The following is a 22,992-nucleotide window of genomic DNA, read 5'->3' as shown; positions in this document are numbered from 1 at the left end:
TAGCATAACCAATCTCATCTTGGTCCAGTCTCTCAGAGTATGAAGTAACATAACCAATCTCATCTTGGTCCACTCTCTCAGAGTATGAAGTAACATAACCAATCTCATCTTGGTCCACTCTCTCAGAGTATGAAGTAGCATAACCAATCTCATCTTGGTCCAGTCTCTCAGAGTATGAAGTAGCATAACCAATCTCATCTTGGTCCACTCTCTCAGAGTATGAAGTAGCATAACCAATCTCATCTTGGTCCACTCTCTCAGAGTATGAAGTAGCATAACCAATCTCATCTTGGTCCACTCTCTCAGAGTATGAAGTAGCATAACCAATCTCATCTTGGTCCACTCTCTCAGAGTATGAAGTAACATAACCAATCTCATCTTGGTCCAGTCTCTCAGAGTATGTAGTAACATAACCAATCTCATCTTGGTCCACTCTCTCAGAGTATGAAGTAGCATAACCAATCTCATCTTGGTCCACTCTCTCAGAGTATGAAGTAACATAACCAATCTCATCTTGGTCCACTCTCTCAGAGTATGAAGTAACATAACCAATCTCATCTTGGTCCACTCTCTCAGAGTATGAAGTAGCATAACCAATCTCATCTTGGTCCAGTCTCTCAGAGTATGAAGTAGCATAACCAATCTCATCTTGGTCCACTCTCTCAGAGTATGAAGTAGCATAACCAATCTCATCTTGGTCCAGTCTCTCAGAGTATGAAGTAGCATAACCAATCTCATCTTGGTCCACTCTCTCAGAGTATGAAGTAGCATAACCAATCTCATCTTGGTCCACTCTCTCAGAGTATGAAGTAGCATAACCAATCTCATCTTGGTCCAGTCTCTCAGAGTATGAAGTAGCATAACCAATCTCATCTTGGTCCACTCTCTCAGAGTATGAAGTAACATAACCAATCTCATCTTGGTCCACTCTCTCAGAGTATGAAGTAACATAACCAATCTCATCTTGGTCCACTCTCTCAGAGTATGAAGTAACATAACCAATCTCATCTTGGTCCACTCTCTCAGAGTATGAAGTAACATAACAAATCTCATCTTGGTCCACTCTCTCAGAGTATGAAGTAACATAACCAAATCTCATCTTGGTCCACTCTCTCAGAGTATGAAGTAGCATAACCAATCTCATCTTGGTCCACTCTCTCAGAGTATGAAGTAATAACGTAACAAATCTCATCTTGGTCCACTCTCTCAGAGTATGGAGTAGCATAACCAATCTCATCTTGGTCCACTCTCTCAGAGTATGAAGTAGCATAACCAATCTCATCTTGGTCCAGTCTCTCAGAGTATGAAGTAACATAACCAATCTCATCTTGGTCCAGTCTCTCAGAGTATGAAGTAACATAACCAATCTCATCTTGGTCCACTCTCTCAGAGTATGAAGTAGCATAACCAATCTCATCTTGGTCCACTCTCTCAGAGTATGAAGTAGCATAACCAATCTCATCTTGGTCCAGTCTCTCAGAGTATGAAGTAGCATAACCAATCTCATCTTGGTCCAGTCTCTCAGAGTATGAAGTAGCATAACCAATCTCATCTTGGTCCACTCTCTCAGAGTATGAAGTAACATAACCAATCTCATCTTGGTCCAGTCTCTCAGAGTATGAAGTAGCATAACCAATCTCATCTTGGTCCAGTCTCTCAGAGTATGAAGTAACATAACCAATCTCATCTTGGTCCACTCTCTCAGAGTATGAAGTAACATAACAAATCTCATCTTGGTCCACTCTCTCAGAGTATGAAGTAGCATAACCAATCTCATCTTGGTCCACTCTCTCAGAGTATGAAGTAGCATAACCAATCTCATCTTGGTCCAGTCTCTCAGAGTATGAAGTAACATAACCAATCTCATCTTGGTCCAGTCTCTCAGAGTATGAAGTAGCATAACCAATCTCATCTTGGTCCAGTCTCTCAGAGTATGAAGTAACATAACCAATCTCATCTTGGTCCACTCTCTCAGAGTATGAAGTAACATAACCAATCTCATCTTGGTCCACTCTCTCAGAGTATGAAGTAGCATAACCAATCTCATCTTGGTCCAGTCTCTCAGAGTATGAAGTAGCATAACCAATCTCATCTTGGTCCACTCTCTCAGAGTATGAAGTAGCATAACCAATCTCATCTTGGTCCACTCTCTCAGAGTATGAAGTAGCATAACCAATCTCATCTTGGTCCACTCTCTCAGAGTATGAAGTAGCATAACCAATCTCATCTTGGTCCACTCTCTCAGAGTATGAAGTAACATAACCAATCTCATCTTGGTCCACTCTCTCAGAGTATGAAGTAATAACGTAACAAATCTCATCTTGGTCCACTCTCTCAGAGTATGAAGTAGCATAACCAATCTCATCTTGGTCCACTCTCTCAGAGTATGAAGTAACATAACCAATCTCATCTTGGTCCACTCTCTCAGAGTATGAAGTAAGTAACATAACAAATCTCATCTTGGTCCACTCTCTCAGAGTATGAAGTAGCATAACCAATCTCATCTTGGTCCAGTCTCTCAGAGTATGAAGTAGCATAACCAATCTCATCTTGGTCCACTCTCTCAGAGTATGAAGTAGCATAACCAATCTCATCTTGGTCCAGTCTCTCAGAGTATGAAGTAGCATAACCAATCTCATCTTGGTCCACTCTCTCAGAGTATGAAGTAGCATAACCAATCTCATCTTGGTCCACTCTCTCAGAGTATGAAGTAGCATAACCAATCTCATCTTGGTCCACTCTCTCAGAGTATGAAGTAGCATAACCAATCTCATCTTGGTCCAGTCTCTCAGAGTATGAAGTAACATAACCAATCTCATCTTGGTCCACTCTCTCAGAGTATGAAGTAACATAACGTAACAAATCTTGGTCCACTCTCTCAGAGTATGAAGTAACATAACCAATCTCATCTTGGTCCACTCTCTCAGAGTATGAAGTAACATAACCAATCTCATCTTGGTCCACTCTCTCAGAGTATGAAGTAACATAACCAATCTCATCTTGGTCCACTCTCTCAGAGTATGAAGTAACATAACCAATCTCATCTTGGTCCACTCTCTCAGAGTATGAAGTAACATAACCAATCTCATCTTGGTCCACTCTCTCAGAGTATGAAGTAATAACATAACCAATCTCATCTTGGTCCACTCTCTCAGAGTATGAAGTAATAACGTAACCAATCTCATCTTGGTCCACTCTCTCAGAGTATGAAGTAGTAACATAACCAATCTCATCTTGGTCCACTCTCTCAGAGTATGAAGTAACATAACCAATCTCATCTTGGTCCACTCTCTCAGAGTATGAAGTAACATAACCAATCTCATCTTGGTCCACTCTCTCAGAGTATGAAGTAACATAACCAATCTCATCTTGGTCCACTCTCTCAGAGTATGAAGTAACATAACCAATCTCATCTTGGTCCACTCTCTCAGAGTATGAAGTAACATAACCAATCTCATCTTGGTCCACTCTCTCAGAGTATGAAGTAATAACGTAACAAATCTCATCTTGGTCCACTCTCTCAGAGTATGAAGTAATAACGTAACAAATCTCATCTTGGTCCACTCTCTCAGAGTATGAAGTAGCATAACCAATCTCATCTTGGTCCACTCTCTCAGAGTATGAAGTAGCATAACCAATCTCATCTTGGTCCAGTCTCTCAGAGTATGAAGTAACATAACCAATCTCATCTTGGTCCACTCTCTCAGAGTATGAAGTAGCATAACCAATCTCATCTTGGTCCACTCTCTCAGAGTATGAAGTAACATAACCAATCTCATCTTGGTCCACTCTCTCAGAGTATGAAGTAGCATAACCAATCTCATCTTGGTCCAGTCTCTCAGAGTATGAAGTAACATAACCAATCTCATCTTGGTCCACTCTCTCAGAGTATGAAGTAGCATAACCAATCTCATCTTGGTCCACTCTCTCAGAGTATGAAGTAGCATAACCAATCTCATCTTGGTCCACTCTCTCAGAGTATGAAGTAACATAACCAATCTCATCTTGGTCCACTCTCTCAGAGTATGAAGTAGCATAACCAATCTCATCTTGGTCCAGTCTCTCAGAGTATGAAGTAACATAACCAATCTCATCTTGGTCCAGTCTCTCAGAGTATGAAGTAGCATAACCAATCTCATCTTGGTCCAGTCTCTCAGAGTATGAAGTAACATAACCAATCTCATCTTGGTCCACTCTCTCAGAGTATGAAGTAACATAACCAATCTCATCTTGGTCCACTCTCTCAGAGTATGAAGTAACATAACCAATCTCATCTTGGTCCACTCTCTCAGAGTATGAAGTAATAACATAACAAATCTCATCTTGGTCCACTCTCTCAGAGTATGAAGTAACATAACCAATCTCATCTTGGTCCACTCTCTCAGAGTATGAAGTAATAACGTACCAATCTCATCTTGGTCCACTCTCTCAGAGTATGAAGTAGCATAACCAATCTCATCTTGGTCCACTCTCTCAGAGTATGAAGTAATAACGTAACAAATCTCATCTTGGTCCACTCTCTCAGAGTATGGAGTAGCATAACCAATCTCATCTTGGTCCACTCTCTCAGAGTATGAAGTAGCATAACCAATCTAATCTTGGTCCAGTCTCTCAGAGTATGAAGTAACATAACCAATCTCATCTTGGTCCAGTCTCTCAGAGTATGAAGTAGCATAACCAATCTCATCTTGGTCCAGTCTCTCAGAGTATGAAGTAACATAACCAATCTCATCTTGGTCCACTCTCTCAGAGTATGAAGTAGCATAACCAATCTCATCTTGGTCCACTCTCTCAGAGTATGAAGTAGCATAACCAATCTCATCTTGGTCCACTCTCTCAGAGTATGAAGTAGCATAACCAATCTCATCTTGGTCCACTCTCTCAGAGTATGAAGTAGCATAACCAATCTCATCTTGGTCCACTCTCTCAGAGTATGAAGTAGCATAACCAATCTCATCTTGGTCCACTCTCTCAGAGTATGAAGTAGCATAACCAATCTCATCTTGGTCCAGTCTCTCAGAGTATGAAGTAACATAACCAATCTCATCTTGGTCCAGTCTCTCAGAGTATGAAGTAGCATAACCAATCTCATCTTGGTCCACTCTCTCAGAGTATGAAGTAGCATAACCAATCTCATCTTGGTCCACTCTCTCAGAGTATGAAGTAGCATAACCAATCTCATCTTGGTCCACTCTCTCAGAGTATGAAGTAACATAACCAATCTCATCTTGGTCCAGTCTCTCAGAGTATGAAGTAGCATAACCAATCTCATCTTGGTCCAGTCTCTCAGAGTATGAAGTAACATAACCAATCTCATCTTGGTCCACTCTCTCAGAGTATGAAGTAGCATAACCAATCTCATCTTGGTCCACTCTCTCAGAGTATGAAGTAGCATAACCAATCTCATCTTGGTCCAGTCTCTCAGAGTATGAAGTAGCATAACCAATCTCATCTTGGTCCACTCTCTCAGAGTATGAAGTAGCATAACCAATCTCATCTTGGTCCACTCTCTCAGAGTATGAAGTAACATAACCAATCTCATCTTGGTCCAGTCTCTCAGAGTATGAAGTAGCATAACCAATCTCATCTTGGTCCAGTCTCTCAGAGTATGAAGTAACATAACCAATCTCATCTTGGTCCACTCTCTCAGAGTATGAAGTAATAACATAACCAATCTCATCTTGGTCCACTCTCTCAGAGTATGAAGTAGCATAACCAATCTCATCTTGGTCCACTCTCTCAGAGTATGAAGTAGCATAACCAATCTCATCTTGGTCCAGTCTCTCAGAGTATGAAGTAACATAACCAATCTCATCTTGGTCCAGTCTCTCAGAGTATGAAGTAGCATAACCAATCTCATCTTGGTCCAGTCTCTCAGAGTATGAAGTAACATAACCAATCTCATCTTGGTCCACTCTCTCAGAGTATGAAGTAGCATAACCAATCTCATCTTGGTCCACTCTCTCAGAGTATGAAGTAGCATAACCAATCTCATCTTGGTCCACTCTCTCAGAGTATGAAGTAGCATAACCAATCTCATCTTGGTCCAGTCTCTCAGAGTATGAAGTAACATAACCAATCTCATCTTGGTCCAGTCTCTCAGAGTATGAAGTAGCATAACCAATCTCATCTTGGTCCAGTCTCTCAGAGTATGAAGTAGCATAACCAATCTCATCTTGGTCCACTCTCTCAGAGTATGAAGTAGCATAACCAATCTCATCTTGGTCCACTCTCTCAGAGTATGAAGTAACATAACCAATCTCATCTTGGTCCAGTCTCTCAGAGTATGAAGTAGCATAACCAATCTCATCTTGGTCCAGTCTCTCAGAGTATGAAGTAACATAACCAATCTCATCTTGGTCCACTCTCTCAGAGTATGAGTAGTAACGTAACAAATCTCATCTTGGTCCACTCTCTCAGAGTATGAAGTAGCATAACCAATCTCATCTTGGTCCACTCTCTCAGAGTATGAAGTAGCATAACCAATCTCATCTTGGTCCAGTCTCTCAGAGTATGAAGTAACATAACCAATCTCATCTTGGTCCAGTCTCTCAGAGTATGAAGTAGCATAACCAATCTCATCTTGGTCCAGTCTCTCAGAGTATGAAGTAACATAACCAATCTCATCTTGGTCCACTCTCTCAGAGTATGAAGTAGCATAACCAATCTCATCTTGGTCCACTCTCTCAGAGTATGAAGTAGCATAACCAATCTCATCTTGGTCCACTCTCTCAGAGTATGAAGTAGCATAACCAATCTCATCTTGGTCCAGTCTCTCAGAGTATGAAGTAACATAACCAATCTCATCTTGGTCCAGTCTCTCAGAGTATGAAGTAGCATAACCAATCTCATCTTGGTCCAGTCTCTCAGAGTATGAAGTAACATAACCAATCTCATCTTGGTCCACTCTCTCAGAGTATGAAGTAGCATAACCAATCTCATCTTGGTCCACTCTCTCAGAGTATGAAGTAGCATAACCAATCTCATCTTGGTCCAGTCTCTCAGAGTATGAAGTAGCATAACCAATCTCATCTTGGTCCAGTCTCTCAGAGTATGAAGTAACATAACCAATCTCATCTTGGTCCACTCTCTCAGAGTATGAAGTAACATAACCAATCTCATCTTGGTCCACTCTCTCAGAGTATGAAGTAGCATAACCAATCTCATCTTGGTCCACTCTCTCAGAGTATGAAGTAACATAACCAATCTCATCTTGGTCCAGTCTCTCAGAGTATGAAGTAACATAACCAATCTCATCTTGGTCCACTCTCTCAGAGTATGAAGTAACATAACCAATCTCATCTTGGTCCACTCTCTCAGAGTATGAAGTAGCATAACCAATCTCATCTTGGTCCAGTCTCTCAGAGTATGAAGTAACATAACCAATCTCATCTTGGTCCAGTCTCTCAGAGTATGAAGTAGCATAACCAATCTCATCTTGGTCCAGTCTCTCAGAGTATGAAGTAACATAACCAATCTCATCTTGGTCCACTCTCTCAGAGTATGAAGTAACATAACCAATCTCATCTTGGTCCACTCTCTCAGAGTATGAAGTAACATAACCAATCTCATCTTGGTCCACTCTCTCAGAGTATGTAATAACATAACAAATCTCATCTTGGTCCACTCTCTCAGAGTATGAAGTAACATAACCAATCTCATCTTGGTCCACTCTCTCAGAGTATGAAGTAATAACGTAACAAATCTCATCTTGGTCAACTCTCTCAGAGTATGAAGTAGCATAACCAATCTCATCTTGGTTCACTCTTTCAGAGTATGAAGTAATAACGTAACAAATCTCATCTTGGTCCACTCTCTCAGAGTATGGAGTAGCATAACCAATCTCATCTTGGTCCACTCTCTCAGAGTATGAAGTAGCATAACCAATCTCATCTTGGTCCAGTCTCTCAGAGTATGAAGTAACATAACCAATCTCATCTTGGTCCAGTCTCTCAGAGTATGAAGTAGCATAACCAATCTCATCTTGGTCCAGTCTCTCAGAGAATGAAGTAACATAACCAATCTCATCTTGGTCCACTCTCTCAGAGTATGAAGTAGCATAACCAATCTCATCTTGATCCACTCTCTCAGAGTATGAAGTAGCATAACCATTTTCATCTTGGTCCACTCTCTCAGAGTATGAAGTAGCATAACCAATCTCATCTTGGTCCACTCTCTCAGAGTATGAAGTAGCATAACCAATCTCATCTTGGTCCACTCTCTCAGAGTATGAAGTAGCATAACCAATCTCATCTTGGTCCACTCTCTCAGAGTATGAAGTAGCATAACCAATCTCATCTTGGTCCAGTCTCTCAGAGTATGAAGTAACATAACCAATCTCATCTTGGTCCAGTCTCTCAGAGTATGAAGTAGCATAACCAATCTCATCTTGGTCCACTCTCTCAGAGTATGAAGTAGCATAACCAATCTCATCTTGGTCCACTCTCTCAGAGTATGAAGTAGCATAACCAATCTCATCTTGGTCCACTCTCTCAGAGTATGAAGTAGCATAACCAATCTAATCTTGGTCCAGTCTCTCAGAGTATGAAGTAACATAACCAATCTCATCTTTGTCCAGTCCCTCAGAGTATGAAGTAGCATAACCAATCTCATCTTGGTCCAGTCTCTCAGAGTATGAAGTAACATAACCAATCTCATCTTGGTCCACTCTCTCAGAGTATGAAGTAGATAACCAATCTTATCTTGGTCCACTCTCTCAGAGTATGAAGTAGCATAACCAATCTCATCTTGGTCCAGTCTCTCAGAGTATGAAGTAGCATAACCAATCTCATCTTGGTCCAGTCTCTCAGAGTATGAAGTAGCATAACCAATCTCATCTTGGTCCACTCTCTCAGAGTATGAAGTAACATAACCAATCTCATCTTGGTCCAGTCTCTCAGAGTATGAAGTAGCATAACCAATCTCATCTTGGTCCAGTCTCTCAGAGTATGAAGTAACATAACCAATCTCATCTTGGTCCACTCTCTCAGAGTATGAAGTAATAACGTAACAAATCTCATCTTGGTCCACTCTCTCAGAGTATGAAGTAGCATAACCAATCTCATCTTGGTCCACTCTCTCAGAGTATGAAGTAGCATAACCAATCTCATCTTGGTCCAGTCTCTCAGAGTATGAAGTAACATAACCAATCTCATCTTGGTCCAGTCTCTCAGAGTATGAAGTAGCATAACCAATCTCATCTTGGTCCAGTCTCTCAGAGTATGAAGTAACATAACCAATCTCATCTTGGTCCACTCTCTCAGAGTATGAAGTAGCATAACCAATCTCATCTTGGTCCACTCTCTCAGAGTATGAAGTAGCATAACCAATCTCATCTTGGTCCACTCTCTCAGAGTATGAAGTAGCATAACCAATCTCATCTTGGTCCAGTCTCTCAGAGTATGAAGTAACATAACCAATCTCATCTTGGTCCAGTCTCTCAGAGTATGAAGTAGCATAACCAATCTCATCTTGGTCCAGTCTCTCAGAGTATGAAGTAACATAACCAATCTCATCTTGGTCCACTCTCTCAGAGTATGAAGTAGATAACCAATCTCATCTTGGTCCACTCTCTCAGAGTATGAAGTAGCATAACCAATCTCATCTTGGTCCAGTCTCTCAGAGTATGAAGTAGCATAACCAATCTCATCTTGGTCCAGTTTCTCAGAGTATGAAGTAACATAAGCAATCTCATCTTGGTCCACTCTCTCAGAGTATGAAGTAACATAACCAATCTCATCTTGGTCCACTCTCCCAGAGTATGAAGTAGCATAACCATTCTCATCTTGGTCCACTCTCTCAGAGTATGAAGTAACATAACCAATCTCATCTTGGTCCAGTCTTTCAGAGTATGAAGTAACATAACCAATCTCATCTTGGTCCACTCTCTCAGAGTATGAAGTAACATAACCAATCTCATCTTGGTCCACTCTCTCAGAGTATGAAGTAGCATAACCAATCTCATCTTGATCCACTTTCTCGCAATACATAGTAACATAAGTCATCTTGATCCAGTGTCACTCTACATGTAGTAACATAAGCCTTCTCGATCCACTGTCACTTTACATGTAGTAACATAAGCCTTCTTGATCCACTGTCACTCTTTATGTAGTAACATGAGTCATCTTGATCCATTGTCACTCTACATGTAGTAACGTAACACACCATGATATACTTATTCAGAATGAGGTTGGCTTTCATCAAGTGTACACCAGAAGATAATATATTCAATATACGATAAAAAATGACTGGTCCGGTTTATCTAATTGATAGCTACGTTTTAAGATTCAGACCCCTCATGTCATAAAACGGTATAATTGCTAAGTCACACTTTAAAAATCCTTTAGACATTATTAACACTATGAATCTCAATTGTCACCAGAATAAAAACCAATAGCCTGTCACTTGTGTCTGTCAGATACTAAACCTCACTGTAGGAACTGGAAACATCTCACATATCCAAACGTAGGTGATTATAACAATTTGTGCTCTAAAGACGGCTGACATGGGTATTAAAACTTTAATTTAAATAACCTGAAGATGACCTAAGAAGGTCGAAACGTTGTTCTGTTCTATATTTCAATTACATTGTTAATATCCATATCAACTCCCTTTAGAATACATTTTCACTTCGAGTGGGTTTTCTCGTCATGAATTATAACAATTCTCACTCATTTATCCAATACACGCTTTATTAACCACGACTTTCACTGTGGGAGATACGGTAATACAACGGAAACAAAAGGAAGACCAAAAGTTCCCTGAAAAAGGTTTTCTTTCTTGTCATATCCCTCGTTTATTAAGCTTCAAATGATGTCATACATTTAATTTTAAGATAGCGCAGAAGAAAATAGAGCGTGTGATTCTTACTTGTGCCACTTACAAGATGGTCATAAATGTCCTTTTTTCTTTCACTCTCTCTCTAACGACCACCAGATTTGCAGCTAAAAAGGTGCTTTGATACCTTCCACCAGTTACGAACAAAAGACGAATCAAAATCTATACCACATAGAGTTTGGCCTAGTTCGATCCTACGCACTAAAGCCGAAGTAGGCCTAGCGTTTCTTGACCTGCGTAATAAACTACTGTCCAGTTTGCTCTGGTGGAAACATTACGGAAGAAATTTCACCTGTGCATGTACTTATACTATCCATTTATTGTGGGTCAACTTAATAAGGTGTTGCCACGATTGAATTACAGCCCTAGAAGTAACTTAATAAAGTGTTGAAATAACTAACTATAGCAGTAGTTGTTTTATTGTTTTGGGTCAACTCGATAAAGTGTTGAAATAACTAACTATAGTAGTAGTTGTTCTATTGTTTTGGGTCAACTTGATAAAGTGTTGAAATAGCTAACTATAGTAGTAGTTGTTCTATTGTTTTGGATCAACTTGATAAGGTGTTGAAATAACTAACTATAGCAGTAGTTGTTCTATGGTTTTGGACCAACTTGATAAAGTGTTGAAATAACTAACTATAGCAATAGTTGTTCTATTGTTTTGGGTCAACTTGATAAAGTGTTGAAATAGCTAACTATAGTAGTAGTTGTTCTGTTGTTTTGGACCAACTTGATAAAGTGTTGAAATAACTAACTATAGCAATAGTTGTTCTATTGTTTTGGATCAACTTGATAAAGTGTTGAAATAACTGGTTAAATATTTACTTTAGTGACTGATATTATTTAAGAAAGTGTCTTTTCTTCTTATAATTGGTGTTTGCCATCTGCAATGTCAGACCGCCTATGTATTTGTTTTGTTTTTCAATTTCGCGCAAAGCTACTCTAGGGTTATCTGCGCTAGCCGTCCCTAATTTATCAGTGTAAGACTAGAGGGAAGGCAGCTAGTCATCACCACCCACCGCCACCTCTTGGGTTACTCTTTTACTAACGAAAAGTGGGATTACCCATAACATTATAACGCCACCACGGCTGAAAAGGGCGAGCATGTTTGGCGCGACAGGGATTCGAACCGCAACCATAAGATTACGAGTCAAACGCTTTAACCCACCTGGCCATGCCGGGCCGACCGCCTATGTAACTCCCTATTTACATTTTGTGACAGTCTTGAAACCTTACGTTCACGAAATAACTCCAAAAATATTTTTTTTGTAATTGTTTTTATAATAAAATGTTTCTTTCGTTCTTCATCTCCACAAATGTAGCTTAAGAGTAATTATCTGGACGCTGAAAACTCGTTGTTATATAAACCTGTCGTATGCACAGTACAAATAATCCATTGTGTAACTTTGTGATTCAAAACAAGCTAATATAGTTCTAATACAAAACAGAATGTGTTAATGTTCAGCCATGTAAACATGATACTAGTCTGTTTGTGATGTGTGGCTAAGTACTGGAGGAACCACAGGGAAGGCAGAGGACTGACAGCCCCTTTATCATAAAATTATTTTTAATAAAAATTTAATTTCTATGGGGGAAAATAATAAGAAAAACTCATACGAATTTATTTTTATCCTACATATTACGTGTAACTAATTCTTTATTTTGTTTCTAGAAATTTCAGATTGAAGCCACTGTTGCATCAGTTGTTATATTGTTTTATTTACATTTTTGTCTACAGCGCCCTCTCCTCTACCGATTCTTTGGATCCAGTTATGCTTTCTATGTTGTAATAGAGAAGATAATACTAGCTATTATTTTTCCTGGTTTTACAAATGTTGGAATTAAAGCACACAAAAATGTTTCTGCCTGTTCAGACAATCATTATTTTGTCTATCGATAAATTATCCATTTTACCTTAGTTTTTGTTTTTGTCAAATCTCAGGTAAAACGACAAAACGTGTATAAGACCACCTCCCAGTCTCAAGATTCTCTGTCCAAAATTATACCCCACGTGACTTTCGACTGCCACTTGAGAACAGAAGGATACTACGGTGACAGAACGTTCAGCTGCAAAGTGTTCCACTACTGTAAAGACAATGGTGAAAGATTTACGTTCATCTGTCCCCCAGAGTCGTCGTTCAACCAGAAACTCTCGACATGTGACTATCAGACAGCACGTGCCTGTGCACAGCCTGAGAAGTCGTTTCACTTGAACGAACGTATTTATTCTCAGCATAACGTGACGTCACAAGAAGACATTTTACTTCCCACAACAAAGAGCCAGAAAGAAACCATTTCTAAACCGCCAGCGAAATACGACAATCCTCCTGTGACTCCCCCTTTAAAGATTCAAGATCTTGTTAAAACAGAAGTTCTGCCTACCTTAATCGATACTTCCCGATATTCCCTCTTATTCCCTACAACACATTTAAACAGTGTGATAAACAGTCTTAAACATCCCTTCTTAATTCAAGGCTCTAAGGTAAAGGGAAGGAAACATCAAAACTTAAACTTTAAAAATGTTCAAAAAGAGGACATTAAAAAGCGACTTTCTTCCTTCCAGAAACCGTTTCTTTCTTTCCCAGCCACAAACGTATTTTCACAACTCGTGTACTTCCCTCCTTTGAGTATCTCAAGAGTGTCTTATTTAAAGAGGAAAAGGTGGATCCCCGCTGTTATCGATGTAAATATACCTTCCACTATTCATGAGTTACAAGTTAAAACTACAGGGGGAGCTCAGCAAGATAGCGTACGAAAAACTAGACGTCGTCGTCAGTTGGTTAACAGTCAGTCAAGAAACAGTGAGGAAACAGATGTATTTATCCGCCCTTTGTCTTCTGAAGAATACCCATTTTCCTATCAGAAGTCTTTATTAAGAGACTATAGAAATGGCAAAGAAAATCAAACACTTCAAAAGTCCATTTCAAAAACTCGTCCATTTTTTAAAGATACATTCGAACATAGGTTCTTAGCAGATTTTCAAAGAGAACCTCGACGGTTTCCAGCAAGAAACCCCTTTCAACAACATTACTCTGATATACAGAATCAGAGAATTTTGCCATCTTTTAAACAAACTCCAAATCAATTTTCTCAATCTATTGTAATTGGAGACGATGAACGTGATTCAGGAAAGAGTGACATTCAAGATACTGAGAAAGCATCAAATTCGTTTCGAATTCCATCAGATGAATATCACAGTTCATCAAAACAACAAACTGAGCTAACAGTCTTTCAAAACCCTCCTGTTTCTTATTCTGTTAAACGCCCATATTCACAAAGACACATTTCACCTTTGTTTGAACATAGTTCCAAAACATATCCTGCGTTTCAACCTTCACTGTTTACGTCGTCACAGAGACCAGTTTTGAATTTAGATAAATATACTCTTCAACGACCATCAACTAAAACACAACAAATTTTCTCTGATCAACATCAACAAGTATCCCCTTATGGCTTTGGGAAATCTGATAGTCCCCTGCAAATTAACCACTTCCAGCCCCTTCCCCCACCCAGGTTTGTGTCAACAAATAGTAAGCCCCCATTTCTTGATCACTCGGAGTTCTTTCAAGACCCTGCTTTGGTTCCACATTCAAGATACTTACAAGACAATGCAAGACAAAGACCTTACCAAAATGTGAGAAATGGCCACGTTCCACAACAGCATCTCCATGAAAGTTTTGACTTAGTAAATGATAGAAAAATACTTGGTCAAAATTTTAGAGACCCTAAACATTCAAAAAGACCCCCATTTGAGGAAGCAATTTCACAATATGGTGAGAAAAAAATACAAGAATACGATTTTTTTGAACCGAATAATCCTAAACAACCATCTTTGGTAGTCAGAAGACCAGTAGGAGCAGTAAACAGTAAAATAATAAGACAAAATCCAGGATTTCTTGATACAAAAGTATCTTCCAAACACCTTGCTGGAAGAGAATTTCTAGGAAGATTGACACCAAACAGTGAAATAAGAAAACCTGCTAAAGAATTTGATGGAAGAAATGCTGCAAATAAAAGACATCGAGAAAACTTTCTAGGATATAGTAAAGAACAAAGAACTGAGTATAATATTGATAATTCTCAAAGAAACCCTCCCAGAGCTCACTTCAATGTAGAACCTCCAGAAGATGTTTTCAGATTAGATAGGCACCAAAGGCCTAATGAAAATTTCTATAGAAGAAACATTTTCCGAAGACCCCGACTTCACAAAACATTTTCAGAACCAAGACTAAATCATGGTGGAAGTGGTCTTAGAACATCATCACGAGGAAAAATTACAAAAGGTTCTCGAAGATTAAGACCTGAAGCCCATTTCAATCATCAAAGATACGTTCAAAGTCATACAACTGAAAGAGACGATAGAAAAAAATATAGACCAGACTCTGAAGCGTACAACGTTGACCAAAGTAACATTGAGTATAAGAGCCATCTACTAGTAGAAAAACCAAAAGAGTTATCTTCCACCGCATCACCAATAAGAGATCCTTTTTTACCAAAATCTACTTACCCTCCAGAATTGCCTTTCTTGAGCCAAGATGAAGACGAAAACGTAAAAATACCATTTGGAGTAAGAATTGAAACAATGGATAAGTATCCAGAAAATATAGAACCTCTGGTGCAGAGACCACATCAGAAACAAAATATTCAGACTAAATTTTTTCCTGATAAAAACTCTCAATCACGTGGTACTTCAAGACAACATTCAAGGAATTCTTCACGATATAATGCTAGACGAAAGATTCCTTTAAAAAGAAACTATGGTAGAAAGCTAAGGCGTCAAAATATACATAAAAATCAACCAATAGCACAAAGTTCGTCTGAGGTACTGCAGAAACCATCACCAAGGTTATACGAAACCCAGACACAAAACCAGAATCTATCCCACCCAGGTGTTCAAGAAACTAAAACTTTCCTATCAGCTGTCCAAGAAAAAAACAGCCCTGAACGTAAAAGTTTAATTTTTAGAAGAACACATGATGGCGTTGCAGAAATAGAAGCATTACATCCACCGTCGGAATCTTCGTATAGATCAAAGACGAAAGACAAGTTTAATGGCCCTTCACAGCCGTTACGCCAAACATTAAATTCCCCAAGAAGACCACATGGCGACCCGTTGGTTACTGAACTAAAAGACAGTGACGGCTTATTTATTCGTGGTTATGACGACCACCAAGAAAAGATGTTTCCACCAAGTCTGACATCAGTATCTCGTCATCTCCCACTGCCTCGTCAGAAATCACTTTCACAATTTACGTCTGCTGCAATTTCTTCGACTACTTTGCCACGTCATTCTGTTCCAAGCAATAACTTTGAAAAAAATAAAGAGACAAACAGCTCTGTAGAAATCGAAAAAGATTTAGGAGGATCTGTGCGGATTAAATCTCCTCACTTTCGATCTGACTCTCTTAGAAGTGGAAGACGGCGATCTTCTTTTGTAAGAAGATTTCGTCGACCACGAAATCGTTTCAGGGGTAGGAAGAAAATAAAAAAAACAAAAGATAAAACAGAAACTTCCAGTTTTAAACAACCGAAAAGAACAATTCAAACAGAATCCGATAATCTAAGAGAAAAGCACGAGTCCTCAAAAGAATCAGAAATAGAAATCCTTAACTCTGGTTCCAAACATGGAAAAGTAAAAAACTCTAGACGTCTAAACAAAGGTATACAAGAAGTAAAACCTTCAACTAATCGAACTATTTCGTTACCTGAACTCAAAATCGAAAATCATGTAGAACTAACTACCATTTCCAAACAAATTACAACATTAATACCCAGACGAGTCTTCTCGTCAAGAGTGGGAGGGTCCATCAGCTCGGGTCTCAGTAGATTTAAGAAGCGGACACACTTGTTATCCTTTGGACGCCCTCGATTTGACACCGAAATCTCAGACCAACCTCAGGCACAAGAACTGTCGACAACAGAAGCGCCCTCTATAACCCTTCCTACTCCAGAATCTGTCATGCTATCAACTCCAGGCACTTTAGTGATACAAAATAAACACTGATTTCTTTTCAGTTTTACTTGCATATTATTTGAACTAAATTAAGTCTTAAACTTCGGTACTCGAAGACCTTAATAATGTTTTTATTTATAATATTAATGACAGCTTTTCTCAGCTTAAGTTAAACCATTATGTTGTGTAAGTTTAACCAGTGTAAAAGGTTATATACACATATCTATGTATATTATTCCACTGTTCTCTGCTAATAAAACAATAATAAATAACATTTCTTCAAATACATAACAATTAATTTATAGTTAAAAAATAAACACCTTTTCAAGTCGAAATTCCTACTGACAATATTAAATATTTTTAGAAAATGTACCTAAATTATTCATTCTGTGTATATCTCTTCATTATTTTGTATATTACCATATTTTGTATATTCTCTTTTTTATATAAAAAGGTTTATTAAAGCAGTATTTTAAATATAAAGGAAATACACTTCAATTTATCGTCATATGAATAATTACTGTCACTTGAGGAAGCTTTTAATTTATAACTCTCTTCTACATCAATAGATGGCAGTTAAATATTTCGCAATTTAATATTATTAAATAACATATAAAAAGGTTACCCGTCTTTTTCCAAAACCCACTTCCTCTTTTGTCTTTAAAATAAAAATTTTGAAAAATATTATGCTTTTAAAAGTGATATTTGTGCCTAATATCAACAAAAATGTTATCATAAATGATACCGTACCATTATTGCAAATAATCCGCTCATTGTGTCACCATCTGTGGTTAATGTATTATAAACATAATGTGACAATATAAAAGATACTAATGTATTATAAACATAATGTGACAATATAAAAGATACTAATGTATTATAAACATAATGTGACGACAAGAAGGATACTATTGTATTATAAACACAACATAACGATATGAAGGATACTATTGTATTATAAACACAACATAACGATATGAAGGATACTATTGTATTATAAACACAACATAACGATATGAAGGATACTATTGTATTATAAACACAACATAACGAGATGAAGGATACTATTGTATTATAAACATAATGTGACGATATGAAGGATACTATTGTATTATAGACACAACATAACGATATGAAGGATACTATTGTATTATAAACACAATATAACGATATGAAGGATACTATTGTATTATAGACACAACATAACGATATGAAGGATACTATTATATTATAAACACAACATAACGATATGAAGGATACTATTATATTATAAACACAATATAACGATATGAAGGATACTATTGTATTATAGACACAGCATAACGAGATGAAGGATACTATTGTATTATAGACACAGCATAACGAGATGAAGGATACTATTGTATTATAAACACAACATAACGATATGAAGGATACTATTGTATTATAGACACAACATAACGATATGAAGGATACTATTGTATTATAGACACAATATAACGATATGAAGGATACTATTGTATTATAAACACAACATAACGATACGAAGGATACTATTGTATTATAAACACAACATAACGATATGAAGGATACTATTGTATTATAGACACAGCATAACGAGATGAAGGATACTATTGTATTATAAACATAATGTGACGATATGAAGGATACTATTGTATTATAGACACAATATAACGATATGAAGGATACTATTGTATTATAAACACAACATAACGATACGAAGGATACTATTGTATTATAAACACAACATAACGATATGAAGGATACTATTGTATTATAGACACAACATAACGAGATGAAGGATACTATTGTATTATAAACATAATGTGACGATATGAAGGATACTATTGTATTATAAACACAACATAACGATATGAAGGATACTATTGTATTATAGACACAACATAACGATATGAAGGATACTATTGTATTATAAACACAATATAACGATATGAAGGATACTATTGTATTATAGACACAACATAACGAGATGAAGGATACTATTGTATTATAAACATAACATGACGATATGAAGGATACTATTGTATTATAAACACAACATAACGATATGAAGGATACTATTGTATTATAAACACAACATAACGATATGAAGGATACTATTGTATTATAAACACAACATAACGATATGAAGGATACTATTGTATTATAAACACAACATAACGATATGAAGGATACTATTGTATTATAAACACAACATAACGATATGAAGGATACTATTGTATTATAAACACAACATAACGATATGAAGGATACTATTGTATTATAGACACAACATAACGAGATGAAGGATACTATTGTATTATAAACATAATGTGACGATATGAAGGATACTATTGTATTATAAACACAACATAACGATATGAAGGATACTATTGTATTATAAACACAACATAACGATATGAAGGATACTATTGTATTATAAACACAACATAACGATATGAAGGATACTATTGTATTATAAACACAACATAACGATATGAAGGATACTATTGTATTATAAACACAACATAATGACATGAAGGATACTAATGTATTAGAAACACAACATAACGATATGAAGGATACTATTGTATTATAGACACAACATAACGATATGAAGGATACTATTGTATTATAAACACAACATAATGACATGAAGGATACTATTGTATTATAAACACAACATAACGATATGAATGATACTATTACACTCTAAACACACTATGTTGGCTTAAATGGTATATTATAAACACTTATAATTATTTGAACATGATGGCGTTATGTTTACATGACAGTATGTGTTTCGTATACACACATTATTGTACGTACAATAAATGTTTTATGTAAACATGCTGATAAACGTTTTTTTTCTCCAAAACTGTGTAATTAATAGACAGTATTATAATTTGTTTAGTAAACCTGACCATTAGTCGTTACTGTAATTAAAGTAATCACCCCTGTATCTGTACTGATAAAGATTTACTATACGTCTGTGTCGAAGTACTAAATGTTTTTGAGAATCTAAGAAACATCCGTGGTCTTTGTTCCATTGCACTGGCTGCTGAGTTTACCTACGGTTTCCTTGTCAACTTTTTGAAATAAATTTTCTAATTCAATGGTTGCATTTAAATTTGTTTATTCATAGAATATGTGATTTCAATAACTTCACTTTCGAATGTTTCATTATGTGGAAAAAACAACAACAACAATTATTACACGAGTATAGCGCCATCTAGCGGCGACATGTAACTTACATCATTTTATGGAAAAAATAAGTTTGGTTTAAATGATATTTTACTGTAATGAGTAGTAGAATTACGGGAATAATTGGAAACCTTTGAAGTTTGTAACTCCGAAACGTTACGGAAACTCTACTGTTCAGTATTAGCCTTCGTTTTTCCCTAAATTTATCATGTTTTATTTTGGATACAACAGATAGTGAAATATTTTTTATTATGGAATTTTTGTTAGCGCCACCTGTTAACATGGTGGTTACTATCGAGACGAAGACGAAAACGACGTAAAATTGTATTCACCAAAAACTTCAGATTTCGTCTCAACTAATTAGTAAATGTTTTGAAATTATGCAACTTTTAATTTTTAATTGTAACATTCTTCAACAGAGACTTTATCGGAGTTAATATTTTGAGGTTGCCAGGGCATGGCCAGGTGGGTGAAAGCGTTCGACTCGTAATCCAAGGGTAGTGGGTTCGAACCCTCGTCACACCAAACATGTTCGCCCTTTCAGCCGTAGAGGCGTTATAATGTGACGGTCAATCCCACTATTAGTTGGTAAAGAGTAGCCCAAGAGTTGGCGGTGGGTGGTGATGACTAGCTGCCTTCCCTCTAGTCTTACACTGCTAAATCAGGGACGGCTAGCGCAGATAGCCCTCGTGTAGCTTTGCGCGAAATTCAAAACAAACAAACAATACTTTGATGTGTGTTTCTAGTCTTAGGCTTGGTTTATATATACGACCAAGATGAATTAAACAGGTTTTGACACAGTATCACTTATTATTATTATCCTGTTGTTATATTCTATAAACCTTTCAGTTCAGTTATTTTATGAATGCTTTCACCTGTTTTCTTTTCCGTAACAAGAATTACCGAAAATAATATTCACAAAACGTGAAATTATCTGATATATTAATCAGGGCGTATCATAGTACGTGTATTTGTACGCGAGCAACGTGTTCAAACCCGGACGAGAACAGTTGATGAACTTGCGAAAAACGAAAAATCTCCCACGTCATAAGTAGACTTATCGAGTTTAATAGTATTTGTCAAGCATGAAATATGTTAAATTTATAAAGAAGCAATGACCAGGTGCTAGTGCTATGTGTGATTTTGTTTTAATGCTGCTGATATTTTGATTATCTGAGTCACAAACACAATTTATCACCCACCACACGAGCATGACTTTCACGTTGTTTGAAATAGACCAGGAGAATGCAGCGTCAAGTTTTTTTTTTTTTTTTTAAGGGAAAACTTATAAGCAGCGACAACAAAAACGTATCTGTTGCAGTTCTGTTTAATTTGAGACGTTTGATGATACTGACTTCCTGGTTTATTTGTAGTTAAACACAAAGTTATACAATAGACTATTCGTGATGTTCCACCAGGTATATGAAAAACAGTGTCATAGCATGATAGCTCCTCAAGATTTCTACTTTGTCAGAGGAAGTGTTTCCCGGCATGGCCAGGTGGTCAAGGATCTTGACTCGTAATCTGAGGATTGCGGGTTTGAATCCTCTTTGCACTCAACATGCTCGCCCTTTCAACCGTGGGGACGTTGAAGTAACCCTAAAGTTGTAGGTGGGTGGTGATAACTAGCTGCCTTTCCCTAGTCTTACACTGCTAAATTAAGCTTTGCGTGTAGCTTTGCGTAAAATTTCAAAACAAAGAAACAAACACAGGGAGTGAGCCTTATGTTAAAAATCAACTCTAGTCCCATGTTCTGGTCACTGTGTTAAAATCTAACGCAGATTCTTTGTTCTTCAGTCGTTTAGCAGTTTTTAGTTCTTTACATTAGACATTTAAACAGGAGAGCAGCAAAATCGGGATTCGATCCCTGCAGCGAGCACAGCACGGTAAACCCATTATTACAGCTTTGTGACTGATGAAAAAAACAAGTAAAAATGAACAGAAGTGATAAGCTCATGTATTTTAAGCAATTCTAATAAAAATCAGTATACATTTACAGGAAAAGTGCACAGTTAAGCCAATAGCATTACGTGACTAATTTACTAACTATGTTAAAGCAAAACAATAGGAAGTTAATACAATAGATTACATCGAGAGAAATGGATTGACGTTTTCAAGTGAATAGGCTAAACGGTCAGGTCAAAAACTCCCCAGATTCTGGTATAAAAGTCACTTTTAGCTACTGACCAGGAAAAAGGCAGCTAGCCACTTGTACTTGTCTCTATAAGAACTTTGTCTTGTTTTTTGAAAGAATAACAAAAGTTATAAAGAGTTTATAAAACCTGAAAAACTTGAAACATGAGATCTTCCCATCCTCAGCCCGTCATTCTAGCTACCTCTGGCCCCACTCTAAAAGAACATTTTTTATAAAAAATACGGAATATTTGATTATAAATTATTTTTATATAACTATTTTTATAAAATAACAACAGTGTGTTATTAATAACCATCGTCATCTGCATCTCAACTGGTTGACATCAGGTAAACAACTAATAAAATCTTGCTTGAAAGTGTGTTATTAAACGTAATTTGTTAACAGAAACAACACAATTGTTCATACAAAGATTCATTTGTTTCTTGTCTAAGTATAAAGCTAAACAAAGGACTATCTGTGCTGGGCCTACGATGAATATCTAAACCTGGATTTATGACAGCATGGGAGCTTTAATGACTAATTATCAAGAATTTTTAATAGTTTGCGAATTTGCATGTTTTCATCAAACTAAACTTATCCTGTAGAAGTCTTATATTATGATTTTTAACACAAAAATAACAGTTTATAACGTGTGTAAATGGTTTTCTGAAACCTTTTTATGGTATAATATTGTCAATGAACAATCAAGTTTTCAAAAAGTAATTATTTTGCCAAACAATAAGTACTAAAGTGTATTTTCTCACTAACTGTCAACTGTGACGATAGATTATTTAAGTTGATATTGATTAAGTTCTGGTTGGACGGGCTTTGGATTGAGAATGACTAGGTATTGGTTATAAGTTAA

The 22,992-nt window shown here is 37.0% G+C and overlaps 1 protein-coding gene across 1 annotated transcript in view; it reads left to right on the top strand.

Moving 5' to 3' along the window:
- Nucleotides 1-17,104, top strand: part of LOC143248584 (uncharacterized) — a 46,360-nt gene extending 29,256 nt beyond the window's left edge. The window contains exon 4 of the mRNA XM_076497054.1: nucleotides 12,779-17,104. Within this exon, the coding sequence (XP_076353169.1) occupies nucleotides 12,779-16,840 (4,062 nt within the window). The 3' untranslated portion in view covers nucleotides 16,841-17,104. The remainder of the gene's footprint in view (nucleotides 1-12,778) is intronic.
- The last annotated feature ends 5,888 nt before the right edge of the window (nucleotides 17,105-22,992 follow it).

This window comes from Tachypleus tridentatus, chromosome 4 (genome assembly GCF_004210375.1).
Source record: "Tachypleus tridentatus isolate NWPU-2018 chromosome 4, ASM421037v1, whole genome shotgun sequence".
Lineage (NCBI taxonomy): Eukaryota > Metazoa > Arthropoda > Merostomata > Xiphosura > Limulidae > Tachypleus > Tachypleus tridentatus.
This window is presented reverse-complemented; position numbering and strand designations above follow the sequence as displayed.